This window comes from Falco cherrug, chromosome 20 (genome assembly GCF_023634085.1).
Source record: "Falco cherrug isolate bFalChe1 chromosome 20, bFalChe1.pri, whole genome shotgun sequence".
Taxonomy (NCBI): domain Eukaryota; kingdom Metazoa; phylum Chordata; class Aves; order Falconiformes; family Falconidae; genus Falco; species Falco cherrug.
Window position 1 is genome coordinate 3,854,415 of NC_073716.1, and position 18,474 is coordinate 3,872,888.

The following is an 18,474-nucleotide window of genomic DNA, read 5'->3' on the forward strand; positions in this document are numbered from 1 at the left end:
CATGGCACAGCAAGCACGACCAGACGGAGGGCCACATCCTGCTGAACCTTTTCTGAAGGGATGCCATTCCCAAACCACTATTTCAGCACCTCACCGCACCCCTTACACAGACGCAGGGCTCCCCACAGGGCCGTTCACCTGACCTTAGCGCCTGTCTTTATGGGGTTAGTCGCACATTACACCACAGCGTTTCTCCAGCCGCCGCCTGTGCAGCCCGGGCGCCTCAGGGCGCCGCGCGCTCCCTCTGAGGGGAAAAAGGCGCCAAACCTGCGGCCGTGAGGCGCCGCCCTCCCCCCCTCCCCGCTCTGCGCCGCAGATTCGCCACCGGGACACGGCGCCGCCGCCTCTCCCGGTCCCGCCAACACCGGGGGGATGGGGACTGGGGGGGCTGCCCCGCGGGGAGGTGGCTCGGCTGAGCTGACAAGAACGTGAAGGGGGGGCAGCTTCCCGCCCGCGCCTTCCCCTGACTGTCGCGAAGGGGACAAGCGCGGTGCTGGAGACTGCGAGCCTGCGGCAGAGCCCGCGCGGTGCCTCGGGAGCACCGGTAAGACGCCCCGCCCGGGTGAGGCGGTACCGCCTTCCCGGTAATGACGGGGGCCGCACCCCGCGCCCGGATCGCCTTTGCCCCCTGCATCCCGCAGATTCGCCACAAGCCCTTCCAGCCCCACCGGCCCCGGAGGCTACGGGGAAGGCCCCAGCCCAGCGGGGGCCCGAGGGGCAGCGGGGCGGGCGAGCCGCCTCCCCCTGAAAAGAGAAACCAGCTGCCGGCAGGGCGGGGGCGACGTGTCGAAAGTGCGGAACAGGGCGCGCAGGCGCCGTCCTCGCCGCCGCCCCGGCCTGGTGGGGAACAAAGGGAGCGCGGCCGGCGCTGGAGCGGGTGAGTTGGGGCGGCCCATCCGGCCTGGCCCGGCAGCTATGAGGCGGGCAGGCCCGGGGGCACGGTGTGGCCCGGGGAGCAGCCTGGCTGGAGGGGGTGAGGGAGCAGGCCCTGATCTCCTCCCTGTTAGCGGCTGAGCGAGCTGCGTCCTCCGCCGGTTGTCGTGGTGGGTGAGGGGCGGGGGGGGGGGGGGGGGGGGTGCGGCCGTCCCCCCGGCGTTTCCCGGCGCTGGTCCCCGGGAGTGGGGCCGTGAGGCCCGGGGACCCCTGTGGGGGGCGGCGGGGCCGAGAGCCCTGCACGCTGCTAACCAGGAATTGCAGGAGGGGCGACTTCTGCTGCAGCTTCGGAGGAGGCACCTGAAGAGAAAAGCCGCAAAAAAATACCGCTTTTTCCATGCACATCGATGGGCTTGTTGCTGAAAGGTTAAATCTCATGGCTGTGCTGCTGTGTTCGGTAGTTTTTTAATTATTATTTTTTTTGTGCTGTGTAAAGGGCATGTTCTTTGGTCACTTATACATTAACACTAATTTTCTGAAATGGACAATGGGTATATTCCCTTTATTTCTGAAGGGAAAAAATACATAGAGACACGCTTAAAACCTTTAACATGAAGAGGACGCAAACCTCAAGAGTTATTTCACAGCTATTTAAGGCCAGATTCCTTGGAAAGCACGCTAATTTTTCAAAGATATTACACCTTGAATTTTTAGAAATTCTTTTGTCTTTATTTCAGAATTGGCAACACTTTCATAATCAGTGGTAAAGGTAATAACTGAAGTTTCAAAGACTTGGGGAAGCAAAGGTATAATACTTAATAGCGTGATATTCTTTTGTCTTTCAGAAGTACAAATATAATGTCAGGTGGCTGAAAATTTGCCTATCAAAATGTCAAGTAAGTTTTCAGATTTTTCTTCCTTTAACTTGATGAATTAAAGAGCTGGTTCAGCAAAGCCTGTTGGTGATTATAATCCTGTTATTCCTTGCGTTAAAAGGAATGATGTGAAATGTCGTAATTTCTGACCAAACTCTTGGCCTTAAATCTTGCTGTGGCTCATTTCTGACATATTGTTTTCATAGGAAATCCAAATACCACAGCTTCTCCAAAATCCTGTTCCACTGCATTTTTTGCTTAACTACTTTTTAATTGTTGTACATATAAATGGATTTCATATTCAGTCTTATGCCTAAATAAAAGGCTAGCAATATAGCAATGGTGTGGTCTTAAATATTTTTTTTTCTCTTGTGTTCTTTGCTTTATGCTCTTCAGTGGCAAAATGCAAAGTCTTTGAGAGTAGGATTTCTGTCTTGTTTTTGTAAATTGTTTAAATGTTTGCCACAGCAGATGCCTTAAAAAAATCAGTTCAGATTTTCAAGGGGGGGAAAAAAAAATTGCTTACATTTGTATCTTAACAGAAAGGCCATCTTACGCCCCACCTCCTACCCCAGCTCCTGCAACCGTAAGTATAGTGATTTCTCTCATTAATACAGAGATGGTAATACAGTCTTTAATAACTTACCAGAGTAATAATTACGGAGTTGCATTACCTTCCTGTATTGGAAACACAAACTCCTTCTGTTTTGTTATCAATATGGTATACACTCTTTAAATTAATGGGTTTGTTTTGTTGGGGTTTTTTTTTTCCCCCTGAAGCAGTTTGTGAAAGAGAAGCTGAATAAACTTGTTTCACTTTTAAGGATAGATTCTGCAGATCCTTTTTTTTCTGTAAGCAGTCAGTCTAAAATTATTCACAGTGGGTTGCAACATATATTGTAATATTTAAGAACAAACTGGTATGTTCAGTTCTAAAACTTCTTGCTTAACTGATGCCCAAATCATGGGCAAACTGCATTTTTTCATGTACCAAGCTGATTTATGGTGGAATGCATGAGTATGCAAAATTCTGTTAAATAATTATAGAATTGTTTAGGTTGGAAAAGGCCTTTAAGATTGAGTCCAACCTAGCTATTGGGTCAGAATAATGAAATGCTCATGATGCCAGTCTTATTCAGATTTCTCGAAGTGACTGCTATTTTGAGGTCTGTGGCATGAGAAATATTTTAATTTATTAAAATGCTATGAAATGACACTGAGGAAAATATGAACAGTAGCTTTGAATCGCATCTAGTTGTATTCATGCGTGTATAAAAAGGTACTAAAATACCAGTACACTGTGGTCAGGAAAGCATTTGAAAGCAAATGCATCTCTTCGGTAGCGCTCACATTTCTAAATAGCTTGCATTTTAGGAGAAACATATTCACATGAGAAAATAAGAGTCTTTTTGTACAGAGGAATGAGCAAAGATGCTATAGTGGTATTTTTTTTTTTCACCAGAGAAACTTGAAAACTCTGCTAGTAGTGTCCCTGATCCTGCATCTGGGATGAAAACTGCAGGATGGGATTTAGGTGAAATGTGATCCTTCAAATTTATTGTGCCATATTTTAAATGTAAAGAGGCTTGAAAGTTATATAATGTATAAATATAAGTCATGTTCTTAAAAATTTGCATAAATAAAACTTTATTTGCGTATGTTCAGAGTTTTCCTTTTGCATGCAACTTAATAGATTTGTGCCAGTATTAGGAGGAACATGATGGCATCTACCTTACAACTGGATTACTGCATCGAGAGCTGTGCATGTACATGTGTGATTCCTTTGGGATTATGATTATGGAAGTTGTTAAACAGTTTATATGGATGCGGTGCATTCTTTAGTCAAGACAGAAGTCTTCAGAAGGGTACATGAAACAAATTTCAAAACCGCAACTAGTGACATGCATTACCTGACTTTCAAGCATCTGCTGTATTACTTATGTTTTATACAGTCCTTCACATGATAGTCTGTGCTCTGTTAACACAAGTCATAAAAGTAGACAAATAACCTTGCTTGTTCTTCCACAGCCAGTTCCAGTAACTACAGTCAACAAAATACCAGTAGTTCTCCTAACTACAGTATTATAGCTGAAAGTAAAAATTCTCCAGGTAATGCAAGGTAGTTCCCTGGTAACATTTAAATCCTGTCTTGCAGAAATAAAGAATTAAGCAGACTGAGATTACAATTGTCATCTGATTTTATTGAAGAGGTGTAGTTCAACTATTCAAAACCTCTTGTTATGGTAATACAGAAAACTATAGTAAAATGGCGCCTTATTAAATAGTGAATGTGTATGTCATGATCACAGGCATACAGATTGAGTAAATGTCAACTGCTGTGACTGAGGTTTTAAAAGTTTGGCAACAAAACATATATTTGAAGCCTGACTGTTAAGGGATAATTTTACTCTGTATTTGTATGTTTAGAAATAAACTTAACTTCAGCGTGTCTACATATACTTGAAAGCTTCAAAAGTTAATGTAGTTTAGCTTATGGGTTATTTTTGTTCAGTGTTTGTATTTGTCAAACCTTGGTTCTTGGAATCCTGAACCTATTTGCAGAATTTTTGTAACCGTAATCTAGAACGGGCCCATCAGCAGATAACTTTAAAGACTGTTAGAATGTGTTTCTTACTAGAGCCAAAGTGCTGCTAAAGCGTGGGACACTGTGTGGACAACACTTAAATGTCTAGAAACACTACAGGATATCATGAATCCTAATGGAATGACGGGACCATCACAGTCAGGACTTGAACACAATTACTATTAAATGGTTGATCCATTTGTTTCCAACAGAATTTGATTGGGAAGTGGGGGGTAATGGAAGAAGGCAGGAGAGATTTATGTGAGGAGGGGAATACAGGAATACCTTCTGATAACTTGATTGTAGATGATGGGTAAGAAATTAAAAAAATTAGATCTTTCTACGTTACTGAGGTGAGAATGAATCGATCCACTTTCAAGAATGAAGATTTACTGATTATCCTTTTAAATTGTCTTGGATTCGGTGATCTGTTAAGACTAGTTTATAGTTTCTGACCTGTAGATCTTACTGCAGGTCCCTCAACTCTTGTCAGACTGCAGCCTACCTCTTAACAGAAGCATATCTCTGTGAATTGTCTTCTCTCCCAGCTTTCTAATCCCAGTTCCCTGAAATACTTGTTTTGCAAAGCACCAGTAAAGCAGTAAAGTCTTTGGATACTGGTAGTGGTGCACAGATGGTGCTTTGAGAGAGATTTCCAGCTGCTCCCCACCCCTTTTTTTTTTTTTTTTTTTTTATCAACAGTACAATGTTGGTTGGGAAAGCAGATAGGGGTATTCATTGGTATACTAAATGATACTGAGGATTTCTGCCCGATGACTGTGTGCTGTGATGCCTTGTAAGCTTAACCCTTTGGATATAAGAGTCTTTCCAAATCACTTGCTGGCTTATGTTGGAAAATTTTATTAGCCATGAACTGGATTTGTAGGATACTTGTTTAAATGAGTTACACACTTAACAAATAAAATCACCAGCTTCAGACAGAAATTTGTAGTGACACATTTGCTTAAAAATCCTGTTTCCTTAATAGGTTTATACTGGAGTAAGTTTTGTGTCTTGAGAAGATACCAACTGCTACACCTCATTTGCTTGTTTAAATTCTGGTTGCTTTTGCATGCCATATTGCAGTTCATTTTCATTTCTGTGTTCTCGTTTGAGCTCATTTCTCATTCGTGTTTTTGTCTCATTTGTTTCCATCAGCAAATGCCCAGCACACCAGGGTTTGTGGGATACAATCCATACAGCCATCTGGCCTACAACAACTACAGGCTGGGAGGGAACCCGGGCACCAACAGCCGGGTCACGGTAGGAGAATCAACTATTACATCATCCGGCAAACAACAGGAATTGACCAGAAATGGCTTTAGAGTTAGGTTCTTCTGAGTCTTGGCTGCTGCCACTTCTTTATAAAACAAAAAAGTACTTCTGATTCTTATTTCCCACCCCCTACCCCCCTTTCCTTTCACTCTGAAACCTTTTGCAGGAAAATGGACTTCTACTCAGCAGAGAAAAAAAAAATGTGGTAATCATGTATGATGCAGAACTTCAAAAAGACAGTCTGTGGTCTTCAGTGACCACTGCATGCTTAGGGAAAAGTTCTGTAGTGTGGGTGCAAATTCTTGGAGGGAGGGAACTGCTCATTTTATTGAGATTTATTGGCACAAAAATAAGGAGAACATTTTGCAAGCCAGAGTTCGTTGATAGTAGTTGCGTCGTACTGTTGAGCCATGCTGGAAGTGCAAGCCTTTATTTTTCTTTCTAGTCCTAGTCTGGTAATAACTACAAGGTCCCAAGTTCAGAAATCTTTTTTTTCAAGTGTAGAAGAACAGAATTATTTCAGATTTTATGTACTCTTGTCAGCGTGTGGAAAATGGATGTTCCATTCATTTTTCTTGGAGAAAACAAAGTGAGATGGAGTCAAGTGATCCTTTCAAATACAGGTATAGTCCTGAGTGTTGGATGCAGTTAGGAAACAAAAATGGACTGTGGAAGTGTAACATTCTTGTAACTAACACAACAGAAATAGAGTAAATCCCTGTTGTTTTTTTAAAAAAAGTTTCTGTAATTCTCAGAACTTTTAAGGTTTTTCATGTAAAACTTTACATCAAAATATTTGATTAGCTTGCAACGTGATATAAAGGTTTCTCAAATAACAAATATGTGGTGCTTTTATTGAAGTGTTTCAGGTTTTTTTTAAATGTCTCTCATATAAATCTTCTTTCAAACTTCATATATGAAGTTCATCTAGTTTATTAAAAACTTTTACAGAAGAGACCTTCCCCGTACAAGCTGGAACTTGACTGAACGTACTGTCTGAATATATACTTTTTTCCTTATACAAGAATAAGTTAGGTTTTGTCTGAGAACTTTCATTGTTTCTGTATGTCATAAGCATATACAGCTTTCTCTGCCATGCATATATCTATATATGTATGGTGTCTTTAAATTCCTGTTAATTTAAAAGCATTAAACAATTTCCGTTAATGTTTTTCAAATCCATCTGTATGTGTATATATGTATACATTTTGGTAATGCATATACCTCATGTACATTATTTATACACAATCCTGTATGCATTGTTTCATAGAGCTCCATAAGTTCAGCAAAACAAAAAGTATCAAGAGGAAAAACTTGAAAGCTGAATACATGACATGAGCCTTCTTGGCCAAATACAAGTATTTGCTTATCTGTGGCTGTAGTCTTGAAAGATCTTGCAGCTGCTTTATATTTTTATGAAAATGCTCCCACTTAATACAGTAGAACTCCTCGCATGTGCAAGTGCTTGAAGAGTGGAGGTTTTCAGAACCTGCAGCTGGCAGGGGCTGTGATGTTACTGCACTACTTTGGGAGAAAAACCCTGTCAGGTGTTTTGGAGATTGAGTGGACAAGAGGGGATGCAACAACTTTCCATCAGCAAGAGTTAGTGCTTAGTGTCCTTGATTTAGTGCAAGCAGCAGGCTTGACAGTGTACAGACCTGAAGGAAGATAAGGGCACAGAAGGATGTTACAGGCTAATTTGGACAATTCAGTGCAGGTTGGATGCAAATAATACGCACATTTACAGCTCAGTTGCGTAGGGTTTTCCTTTTACAACGAGTAGTTTAATTGGCTCCAAATTGCCACTGACAAATTTTGCTGAAAAATACATTACTAAAATGAATGTCTCAAACTTCATGATCTTAGACTTTATCTCTTTTCACCTGTACGGTAGCCCTGTTAAATTTGTCAAAACAGGTAAAATAAATTGCTCATCAGAAGTGAGAAAAACAACCTGCTGGGATTGGTGTTTCTATGTAAACTCCTAAGCTGTCTATTTCAGTTTTAAGAATATGGAGCCTTTTTGAAGATTTATCTAGTTACTACTCTGTAAACTTACAGATAAAAGGACAAAGATTGGAAAAATATTACTGTGAGGACCCGCTCTAGTTAATACCTGTTCACAGTTTGGGTGATTTTATTTTTTGTGATGTTGCTCGCTTCTCTTGGTGGGTGTGGGTGTGTGGCTGGTTTATGTTAACTGCACAAGAATGAGTGTTTTCCAGAAGTAGTGTGTGTAGAAACTGTCCAGCGATCACATTAACGAATGGATTTATTCGGTTCTTTTATAGGCTTCCTCTGGTATTACCATCCCAAAGCCCCCCAAACCCCCAGACAAGCCCCTGATGCCCTACATGAGGTACAGCCGGAAGGTGGGTATACAGTGTCAAACAAGTAACAATAAAAGTTAGTGTTCGTATGTGCTAACAATTAATTGCTGTTATCTTAGTTTCAGCTTCTAAACTTTTACTTCTAACAGCCTGCACATTCTTTTAAGGGAATTGTAAAGTACAGATGCATTGCCCTTCAGGATAAAGCAGTAGTCTGTTCATACAGTTGCCAATTTCTGGGGGGAAAAGATTTCTCTAAAATGATAATTACTACCACTGTCTCTGCTGACAAGGATCCACCCTGCCACATTCAGAAGTTCCTGTGACTTACTGACAGAACTTTTTTATATAAAGGAAGTATTCCTTGCGGTATACTGGGCTTGGTACAGTGCTGTAGCTGGACTGAAGAGTAGCAATGAGTGGACTTTGCATGTTCTCCTTCACCAACCTAGCCTGTGGCAACGTTTACTTCGCTATTCTATGAACTGTTTGACAGAAAGTAGGAGAGAGACTCTTGTGGAGTCTGAAATCTGATGGGGCATGGGGAGGGCATGTCAGCCTGTCTGAAGCGGGTGAGCCAGAAGGAATTTCTTCCACTTCTGGTAAAGTATCTTTACCAGCATGTCTGTCTTAGGCAAAAAAAACATCAACAAAAAAATAAAAGTCAAGTGGCGCAGCAAGAAATAACACTGGCAGCTCTCCTTTTTTTTTCCCTATAAAGTTAGAAACTTTTTTGGTGGAGTCAGAACTTGTTGGAACTCAAATTGATCAGCAAGACTGAAAAAATTTTGAAATGTTACATACTGATCTGAAAAGCTCAGTGCTCTTTATCATAATCTACTGCTGGATGTGTTTACTCAGTAGCATTTTTTTTTCCCAGAGATGCAGCGATGTGCATTTAAGAAGAGAATTAAGAGGGTTAAAGGCAATATTCTCATGAAACCAAAGCCATTTCAGCAATTGCCTGTTTCAGTAGATGGCTTCCTACTGACTTCCTGCCCCAGAAAATAATCGAAATAGTTTAGCCAGACTCATTCCTAACTTAATCCTGTTTTTCATGGTGATTCCAGAAAGAACACTGAGATGACAATATAAAATGTTTAATTTGGAAGTATTTAGATATCATTAGTAAAGCTCCAGCTGTTTCTGTTAAGGTCTGGGACCAAGTGAAGGCGTCCAATCCTGATTTGAAGTTATGGGAAATTGGCAAGATTATTGGAGGAATGTGGCGAGATCTCACTGATGAAGAGAAGCAAGAGTATTTGAATGAATATGAAGCTGAAAAGGTAAATGGAAGAAATCTGGGATGTTTATTACAGCTGATTCTTCTAGGAACTGGTCTGAGAAGAAAAATTCATCTTACCCATGCAGTGGTGTATGAGGCATTCACGAGACCCCTGTATGTAACTTAAATGGAAGTATGTCCTGACACGTCTTTTAGATTTTTTTTTTTTTTAAAATAACTGTACATCAACTGTGACTGGTCAGTTTTTAGACCTAATTCAAAATGAAGTATTTATAATTGAGTGTCGATTTTAACTGTTTAATGAACGGATTTGATTGTACAACATCAGTATTGAAAAGATTGTCTCAACACCAAAATCCTCTTTCAAAACTGGTGCTCTGCAACTTCTGCTATTGTCATGAATGTGTTCGTAAAAGACTTCCAGTCACATAGGGTTTGGTTTTCATGGTGTGATCTGGTATAACTCCACGCTATGGCATAGTGTTTTGTTTCTTAATAGAAAAATGCTACATGCTACCACTTTTAGGCTTTTCTTGTGGTTTTGTTTGGGTTTTATTGGTCTTAATGACAAAAGATGACAGCTACCTCATGTCTAGGTTGGTAAGTGTTGAGGACCTTTACAAGACTGTTACTGTGATCCTAAAGTACAAAGGGAAAATTGTCCAGCTGCTGTGTTGTGCTTAAACCTAGTAAGCATCTGAGGCTGTGTATAACCTGGTCAAATCTAAGCTGGTTTTATTCCAAGTCAGTAGAGAAGTACTTCCAAGCCAGATGCTCTTAGTTGAAAAAAAAAAATATCCTATTTTTTAACTTGGTAATGATGTTTAGATTGTAAGCTCCTTGGGGCAGGGGCCGTCTTGTTTATATTTTTACAGTGCCTAGGTAGAAGGATTCCAGGCCTAATCATAAAAAGAACAAGACATTTAGGTACTTCTAACAATATCGTAGGTTATATCTCTTTTTTTCATTGGCAATATTTCCAATCACTGTACAAAATCTAGACTTGGCAGATTTTGAAAGTGAGATTAAAGAAAGCAATTCAAAGGGAAAAATACTTCAAAGAAGGTGCAAATAGTGATGCAGTCCTGCTACCAGGAGGCGACAGTAGTCTGGCTGCAGCACTCTGTATCGTCCCAGTGTGGGGATGGATCAAAGAACGGAAAAATCATAAGTTATTCTGAAAACTGGTTCATGACATACTGCAGTAAGGAAAGAGAAGAAATCAGAATCAGAGATCTAGTTAGAATTCCAGAGAATTATTGAGAGTATTTAAAGTTAATTCATTTTTTTTTACTTTAACAGAGTTCATCTGATCATAAATACCTTGTTCTGAGATGTTTGATTTTTTTAAATCTCAAAAACCAAAGCTATCCTAAGACTTCTCAGATACTAAAACTGGGAAAAAAAAAACTACTAAAAGCCCAGCTAGTATTTTTAAAACATGAATGACTGTGCAAGAAGTTCTAATCTGTAAAAAGAACGACTTGAGAGACTGAGTATGGTCGTCTGTGTATCAGCCAGATGATTCAAAATCGCTTTGGCTGTATAACTACAATGTGGGTTATACAGACTGCAGTTATGTCAAGTCTGAAACCGTCCAATGGTGCAATCAAACAATATTGGTCACATTTCAGATAGAGTACAATGAGTCCATGAAGGCCTACCATAACTCTCCTGCATACCTTGCCTACATCAACGCAAAAAGTCGTGCTGAGGCTGCGTTGGAAGAAGAAAGCCGGCAAAGGCAGTCACGCATGGAGAAAGGTGAACCTTACATGAGTATACAGCCAGCAGAAGACCCCGATGGTAAGCAGAAGGGAATTTGTATGCACATCCAGTGAGGCAGTCTCATTACAGGACCGACAGGATAGAGAAATGGATGCCAGATACGCAAAACTACCAGTGTACAGCTTTCACAACATTTAATGTGACTTCGTTTCTGTTTTGATACCTTTAATACTGATTTTTCATAATCATTTTTTATTTCATACAGCTAACAGCTGACTTTATCTGTTTCCAAAAACTAAGGTGGCAAGCCAGTGATAAAAGTTATTCCAACCCTTAATTATGTGTGAAATAATGCTTACAATTCAAAACAAATAAGTCTGCTTAAATTCTGTAATGGCTTTAACATATGCACTGTAAAAGGCTTAGCTGCCTGATTTAATCCAGCTTGAATGGAGTTTTGTGCTTTTATTACCAGAAGCACATAATTCTGATAGGCAGAGTTTTGGTATGATTAAGAGCACCTGAACTTTGAATGTGTTCAACAACTGTCATTTGAGATTGTTTAGAAAATAAGTTACCCTTGCTGTTGACAAGTTGATGAGGAAAAATCTGAAAGTTTATTTGACTGCAAGGAAGTGCACCCCACCCAGTGGGAAAACTCGCTCACATACCTAATGTCTGCTTTCTACATTCATGGTCAAATACTTGTTGAAACCTGAGGGTGTGAGGGTGAAAAATGTACTCAGTCAGTTACACCCTTTTTTTTTTTTTTTTTTTTTCCTTCTTCCTTGTAAAAGCACACCCTTGAGATAAAGCTCATGACAAGCAGCACTTTCCCCACTGTGAAGTAACTCCAAAATCTATATAGATAATATTTAGTGTTCAGGTAGCTGGCATTTTGGGACTTCAAACTCTGTTTGGTGCTACCTGAGCCAGATGAACTCGGCCAGAACCAGCTGTACCAGGTCCCAAGTTGCATCTGTTTACATCTGGGACAAAACAGCAAGTTGGGTTTTGTGATGGAAATTTGCTTCTGACAGATCCTGCCCGGCACTGGGATCAAGAGCCTTTAGCATAAAAGGGATCTTGCTAAGAGGACAAAGGCCCAATTCTAAGGAGACCAATGTGCTTAATACTTGTCTCTTGCAAATCTGTTGTCATCCACTGTCTTTCTCTTTTTGCTTTATTTAGTCAGATACCTCAACGAGCACTTGAACATAACACTTAGAAATAAAGGAGACAGACTTCCATTAAAGTAGCTATCTTCTTTCATAATACTTTCTGGCATGATACATTAGAATTCTCCTTATGATATCTGTGAATAGTTGGGAGAGGGATCTCCATTAGGAAGACTTCTTTTTCTTCTTCTCCTGGACTTTTCTACAGGACATCATTCTGGATGATAATTCATACCTGTTGCCTACCTGATTGTAATACTCGGCTAAATATGAATTGTACTTCATAAGTTTCTTCTGAGTTTGTTTCCTCCCCAGTACTTAATGCTATTTAATTACCATGCTTCAGGTTCTAATTAGTTTGACTTGAATATTTTGGAGTCTGTTTTGTAGATAGGTTCTTGATACCAAAGCTGCAGGCTGTGTTTTGATTTTTATTATGTTGAAAGGCTTTGCATCATTTCCTTGAAAAAGTGTAGAAGAAATAATAGAAAGATTTCTGTCTTCTATGGGCTGGAAGCTTTTGAGTGCTGCTAGATACAGAAAAACATTCAGTTTGATGCTGCAAAGCAGAAGAAAAGAATCTTACTTTTAAAATGAGTCCTTGTAAAATCCATAATGCTGTAGTTTTGTTACATTCTGTGACTACGTTAAAAATTGTCAGAAGTCCAGTATCTTGCCATAAGTTGGAAATTCCTTTAATTTGATCACAGAGAAGAAAAAAAATCCTTGACCTGTAATTTTTTTAGCTCTTTGTAGTGAATCCTGTAGATGCTTGTCAGAGAAGAGAATTTAGTTCCTGTTGGGTTTCCTTTAATTTCTTTTCTCTGCAAGAAGCTTATAAGGAGACCAGACATGACACGTGTGCTTGTGTACTTCTCCTGAAGTGTATTTTTCTTTTCAGTAACTTGTTCTTTAGAGAACTATGTTTACTTAAAAATAACTGAATGCTTTTAATACACTACTGTGAATTTTCAGTGGCAAGTAAACATGTATCACTACTTCATGTTTTCATTCCTCAGTGTTTCAAAAACACAAGTCTCTTTTGATCTGTGCTACAAAGGTTATTTGTGAAGGAGTCACTCTTCTGTTGATATTTTGCACTGCATAATGTGCTGGTAACATGATTAATCAGGAATATTTTTTTTTTAAATTCAGTGTATTAATAGTCCCTCTTACTCTGGAAATGTGGAAAGCAACACAGTAAATAACTAGGTCAATCCAAGATTTCAGACATGTGGGAAATGCTTGTAAAGTCATAGCTGTTACAACTGTGCCAGTGTAAATGGTGTGCTATCCTCATGTTGTCTTTTCCTGATAACCTGATCTATATTCATTAGTATGAACCTTGTGACACGACAGCAACCGGTGTTAAGGGGCTCATTTTGTTTTAAATTAGTGGTAATGTGGGTATGGTGTCATTAGACTTGGTACGCATTTTGTGGAATTAAAGCAGTTACACTTAAAACTCTTTGTTTCAGATTACGACGATGGATTTTCTATGAAGCACACAGCCACAGCTCGTTTCCAAAGAAACCATCGTCTCATCAGTGAGATACTGAGTGAAAGTGTGGTGCCCGATGTCCGGTCTGTTGTCACAACAGCCAGAATGCAAGTTCTTAAACGCCAGGTTCAATCTTTAATGGTTCATCAGGTAAAAATAAATTATGTGAAGGCAGCTAAAACGTAATGGTGTTGGGCGGAACTCCAAGTCTCGGATCGTTTGATCATCTACATGACTATTCTTGTTGGATGTCAGTGTTCTGTACACTCAAATAGCTAATCTCTGGATTTTCTTGGGAGTTGTAAGATGGGAGGCTTCACCTTCTGTGCTGTTTTGTTACTGAGAATCCTGGTAAAAACAGTATTTTGGTTTTTAGGATATCATAACTATTCCATAGTTCTTTGTTATGCATAACCCTCTGTATGTAGAGTAAGTGTCCTGTGTAATAGGCACTGGTAGAGTTGTGACTTACGGGTGACTTACATGACTCAGAATCTTGTTTGTAAAGATTCTTTATTACAGTAAATCATACCTATTGTAACGTCTTTTAATGAAAGTGAAATGCATACAAAGAAATCTAGTGAGGTTACTCTTGCACGTTTCATGTAGCATTGACTGGGCACATGCCTACATTTTCCAAACACGCATGTTAACAAAAGAACCCTGTCAGTATAGTCAGTCTACATGTAGGTGAAGAAAACTAAGACACTGGAATTAGTTAGAGATTTGTTGCATTTTTTTTAATTAACAAAAGATACTGAGGGTGGAGGAGGGTGGTATCCCTTCTTTCCTTTGAATTGTGGTCTTTCTGCTTTCGAGAATGTAATTGGTGTGGCAAAGGTGTGTTTATATACCTATGGGGTATGTAATATGAAAGAAAATTTGTAATTATGTGCTGGAAGATTGTCCTCAAGTACGTAGTATTTTTAATTTATATTATGCCTAGCCAATCCTGAATTACTCATGCGCTTCTTAGCTATTGGGTATTAGATCAAAGAAGGCATAAGGATGTTTATGTATTATATGAGTGTGTTTTAAAATATTGGTCTAAGTATTTTTATACATAGCTGTGAACTTTGTCCAGTTCTTCAGATGACTGAATACTAAAGTTCTTACCATTTATTTCATTTCTAGCGTAAACTAGAAGCAGAGCTTCTGCAAATTGAAGAGCGTCACCAGGAAAAGAAGAGGAAGTTTTTGGAAAGCACAGAATCATTTAACAACGAGCTTAAAAGGGTACAGCTTTTGCTTTTTTCCACTTGCTCAGAGGAATCTGCTAGTTACCCATCTGTCCAAGTGCTGTACCCACTTCTGTTTAGTTCTGTGTTCAATTATGTATAATTACACAACTGATGACTGCAGTGTCCTAGTGTGTGGGTGTTGGAAAGCACACAGTGTTTGCATTATTTCGTGCTCCTTCAGTGACCTGTAGTGGTGACATTCAGCCAGTACAGTTTAGAAGTGCCTTCAGGCTTCGCTGCTTGAGTTTGCTAGAGATCAGCTCGAGGAATGTGGCCTAGAGCCGCTGTGGAGAACATGCTGCTCTGTCCTTGGCTGCATTCAAACAAAGTTTACCTTGTTTATTTATCCCCCTTCCCCCACCCCCTTCTTTTTTTTTTTATTTTTGTTAACATGCATGTGTCTCCTTCCCTAGTTACTGAAGCTTTTAATATGAACTTTGTCAAATGAAAAGTAGTATGCTGCGTGTAGAAATATTGAACTCATAATTGGGTTTCACTGATGTTTTTCAATGTAACTGAGGTAGTAAAGGCGCTCTCCTTTTTTAATTTCTAGTTATGCAGTTTGAAGGTGGAAGTGGATATGGAAAAAATTGCAGCTGAAATTGCTCAAGCCGAGGAACAAGCTCGCAAGAGGCAGGAGGAAAGGGAAAAAGAAGCAGCTGAACAAGCCGAACGCAGTCAAAATAACATAGCAGCTGAGGAAGAACAGGCAGCTAACAAGATAGAGGAGAAGAAAGAAGAGGAGAGTGCTCCAATGGAGACAGGTAACTGCATTTGAAGACCAGCTTCAGAATCCTCGAAGGATCAGCATTAAAATATCTCTGTAGAGGCTCAGCTTAGCCAACAGTAGTGCCCTGTATTTTTGCTGTTAATAGGAAGAAAAGCTTCAGAAGAACCACATTCAGAATAGTTAACTTCAACTTGGTGAAATCCAGTGTTCGCTTGCTTCTCATTAAATTGCTCCTTTTAAAAAGTGGAGAGGATAAGATGCCACAAAGTCCTGTGTAATGCTTTGTGTATAATGTACCCAAGGCGAGGGGAAGCTTTCTAAGCCTAACTCGTCTTCCGGAGGTTGCTTAGCTAGGAGCAGCTGCAAGAGTTTACTTGTCCCAGTGTCAACATCTAGCAAAGATGATGATAAACAGCACTTCTGTCCATGCTGCTCTTATGAGCTGATTTGCAGGCTTTTTTGTGTTGTGTACTGTGACACTAGAAAATATGATTGTATTTAAGCATATCAGCAGCCAGTATCTCAGTGAGTCATTGCTGTAACAGCATGAGTGAAAGGGAGAGGGGACCAAAGGCGTTGAATTCTAGTGCTGCTGGTTTAACAAGGCCCCTTGCTTTCTTGTGGCTGGACTTGGGCTGTCAGGCAGCTGCAGGTGACTTTCAGGATGCCGTGCAGCAGGACCATGCATATCCTGAGCTCCGAAAGGTCTTTCAGAGCTGTGCCTGTCGCTGCATGTTCTAGGTGACAGAAATAACTGCTGTGGAGTACTCATATGTATGACAGTTTCAGTTTCTTCCTAAATTCTAATTGCACAAGCAAAATGTAGTGGCATGTAGATGACACTGAGAAATATCTTGTTACAGAAGAGCCTCACCCAGAAGAGAGCACAGAAAATCAGCAGAATGGTGAAGAAGGAACATCTACCCCAGACGATAAGGAGAGTGGCCAAGAAGGGGTCGATAGCACTGCAGAGGAGGGAACCAGTGACAGCAACACTGGTTCGGAAAGCAACAGTGCAACAGTTGAAGAGCCTCCTGCAGACCCTATCACTGAGGATAGTGAGAAGAAAGAATAAATACTGACTCGTTTCATGTGTCTTTTTTAATGAAGTACTGGTTTGATTTCAAAATGTGATAATGCGCCTTTTGTATCTTCCTTGCCTGTATCACTTGTCTCCAAAGGATACTGGGTTTTAATAATGTGTCAGATTATCAGCATTGCAACTTAAAGGGGCCTTTAGAGGCAAAGGAACTCTTTACAACAGACAGAAGAGAAAACCTCGTGTGTCTGTAAACGCAGCTGTTACCATGTGGAGAGATATTTACTATTGCTTGGGATTTCTCCCTTAGAAAGATAGCGTTGGGTTTTGTATTAGAAATCAGGCCTTCCCCCTTTCTTCTAGTTACATTACCACAGTGAAAATGTGATTTCTCAAAGACCCTTGTGTTCATTTGTGGCTGGAACACGATGCAGATGTGTGTCACCTCGGCCCCCTGACCTGGCTTCACAGAGGGGCTGGCTGCCCCTGCCGCAGCACACCTAGTTAGCCCAGCACTGCTCTGCAGCCAGGATGCTGGTGCTGTGGTCATGGGGGCTGATGAAGTGGCACAGATCACAAAGATGGTTACTACCACTCGCTTTCTAGAGAGTTCTAGAGTACTGCTGAGACATCTTAAAGTCAGCCTTTGCATTAAACAGACATGATGCCTATAAAACCCAGAGCATTTCCTGGCCCTAACCAAACCAAACCGCCCCGCAGCAGGCCTAGCCTGCGATACCGCTGCTGCTTCAGCTCTGGCCAGTGAGAACATCTGCTGCAGCTGCCCAGATCTTTGCTTTGAAAGAAAGCTTTTGGTCCTCACGAGTAGTGCTCCTGAGTAAGCCTGAAAGACTTGGTCTAAGGTGGGGTTTTTTGGTGTAATCTTTGTTGTCTTTTTCTAGAGTAGCTGTTCTACAGTGATGGAGGCTCATGTTCTGCAGGCAGCGTTTCAGGACATCCATTTCCGAAGGGCTGAGTGGAGTCTTCTTGAAGTAAATGACTTATTTCTGTCATGCAGGATTCTTTTCAACAAGTCTTTTGCTTTTCTTTACCAATTAACTCCTTATTTGCCACTAAGATACCCTGGTATGACCCCAGCCAGAGATACAGCAGAGTACAAAGGACAGCTACACGTTCTCTGGGAACAGTCACCAATAAGGCACAAATGGTAAAAAATGGTAGTTTTGCTTGCCATGAGCACAAATGGTAAAAAATGGTAGTTTTGCTTGCCATGAGCTTCCAAAACCTTTGGGAACTCAACAAATGTACTGAAAATGCCACATTTTGCCCTATATAGGTAAGCAAAAACCCTAATGAAGAAAACCACTTAATTGCAACAACAGATACAAGCAGTTTTGTGACTTTACAACTCCAAGAGAACACATGATGCATATGCTTCAAGAAACTGGTATGTTTTTATGGAATAGTGGGTATATCAGATGGTAATGCTTTTTAAATGCTTTTGGTCTTTTTTTTAAATGGTCTAAAAATAATAAAATCTGACACATTTGGGTTTTTTAAACATGCAGTGGTCTGCTTCTTGTCTTTTAAGGTAATGTCTGTATTTGATTTAGGGCTCTCGGCAACCATTCTCCATCTTAGGGCCAGAGGAGAATAAAACCATGGAATTAATTATTGAAATATACTACATACAAAAGGTTATGCTACAAAAGCACTTTGAAAACCAGAATAAAAACTCGCGACTTGGTCTAGACTTGGGTTTAAGTGCTGGCTCTGCCTAGCAGGATCCCTGATGATGGCAGTTGACTTTAAAAGCCAATGCATGGGAGAATTTGTGGAGGAAATAATACAAAGTATTGGTGAAATTTTAATCTCTTTGCCTCCAAGCTTTTAACTACCTCACCTCAGATTAT

At 40.4% G+C, this 18,474-nt stretch overlaps 1 protein-coding gene across 3 annotated transcripts; it reads left to right on the plus strand.

Moving 5' to 3' along the window:
• The first annotated feature begins 634 nt into the window (after nucleotides 1–634).
• Nucleotides 635–16,983, plus strand: SMARCE1 (SWI/SNF related, matrix associated, actin dependent regulator of chromatin, subfamily e, member 1). Of its 3 annotated transcripts, none has more exons than XM_055697475.1 (11): nucleotides 635–877; nucleotides 1,719–1,769; nucleotides 2,291–2,334; nucleotides 5,491–5,595; nucleotides 7,899–7,979; nucleotides 9,092–9,223; nucleotides 10,818–10,989; nucleotides 13,568–13,740; nucleotides 14,725–14,826; nucleotides 15,385–15,595; nucleotides 16,425–16,983. In XM_055697475.1, the coding sequence occupies exons 2-11, from the start codon at nucleotides 1,763–1,765 to the stop codon at nucleotides 16,634–16,636; spliced, it is 1,239 nt and encodes a 412-aa protein (XP_055553450.1). In that variant the 5' UTR covers nucleotides 635–877; nucleotides 1,719–1,762; the 3' UTR covers nucleotides 16,637–16,983. The 3 variants fall into 3 exon arrangements, with proteins under 3 accessions (XP_055553450.1, XP_055553448.1, XP_055553451.1); XM_055697473.1 differs by having other exon boundaries at nucleotides 738–877; nucleotides 5,491–5,658; XM_055697476.1 differs by lacking the exon at nucleotides 5,491–5,595 and having other exon boundaries at nucleotides 738–877.
• Nucleotides 16,984–18,474: the final 1,491 nt, after the last annotated feature.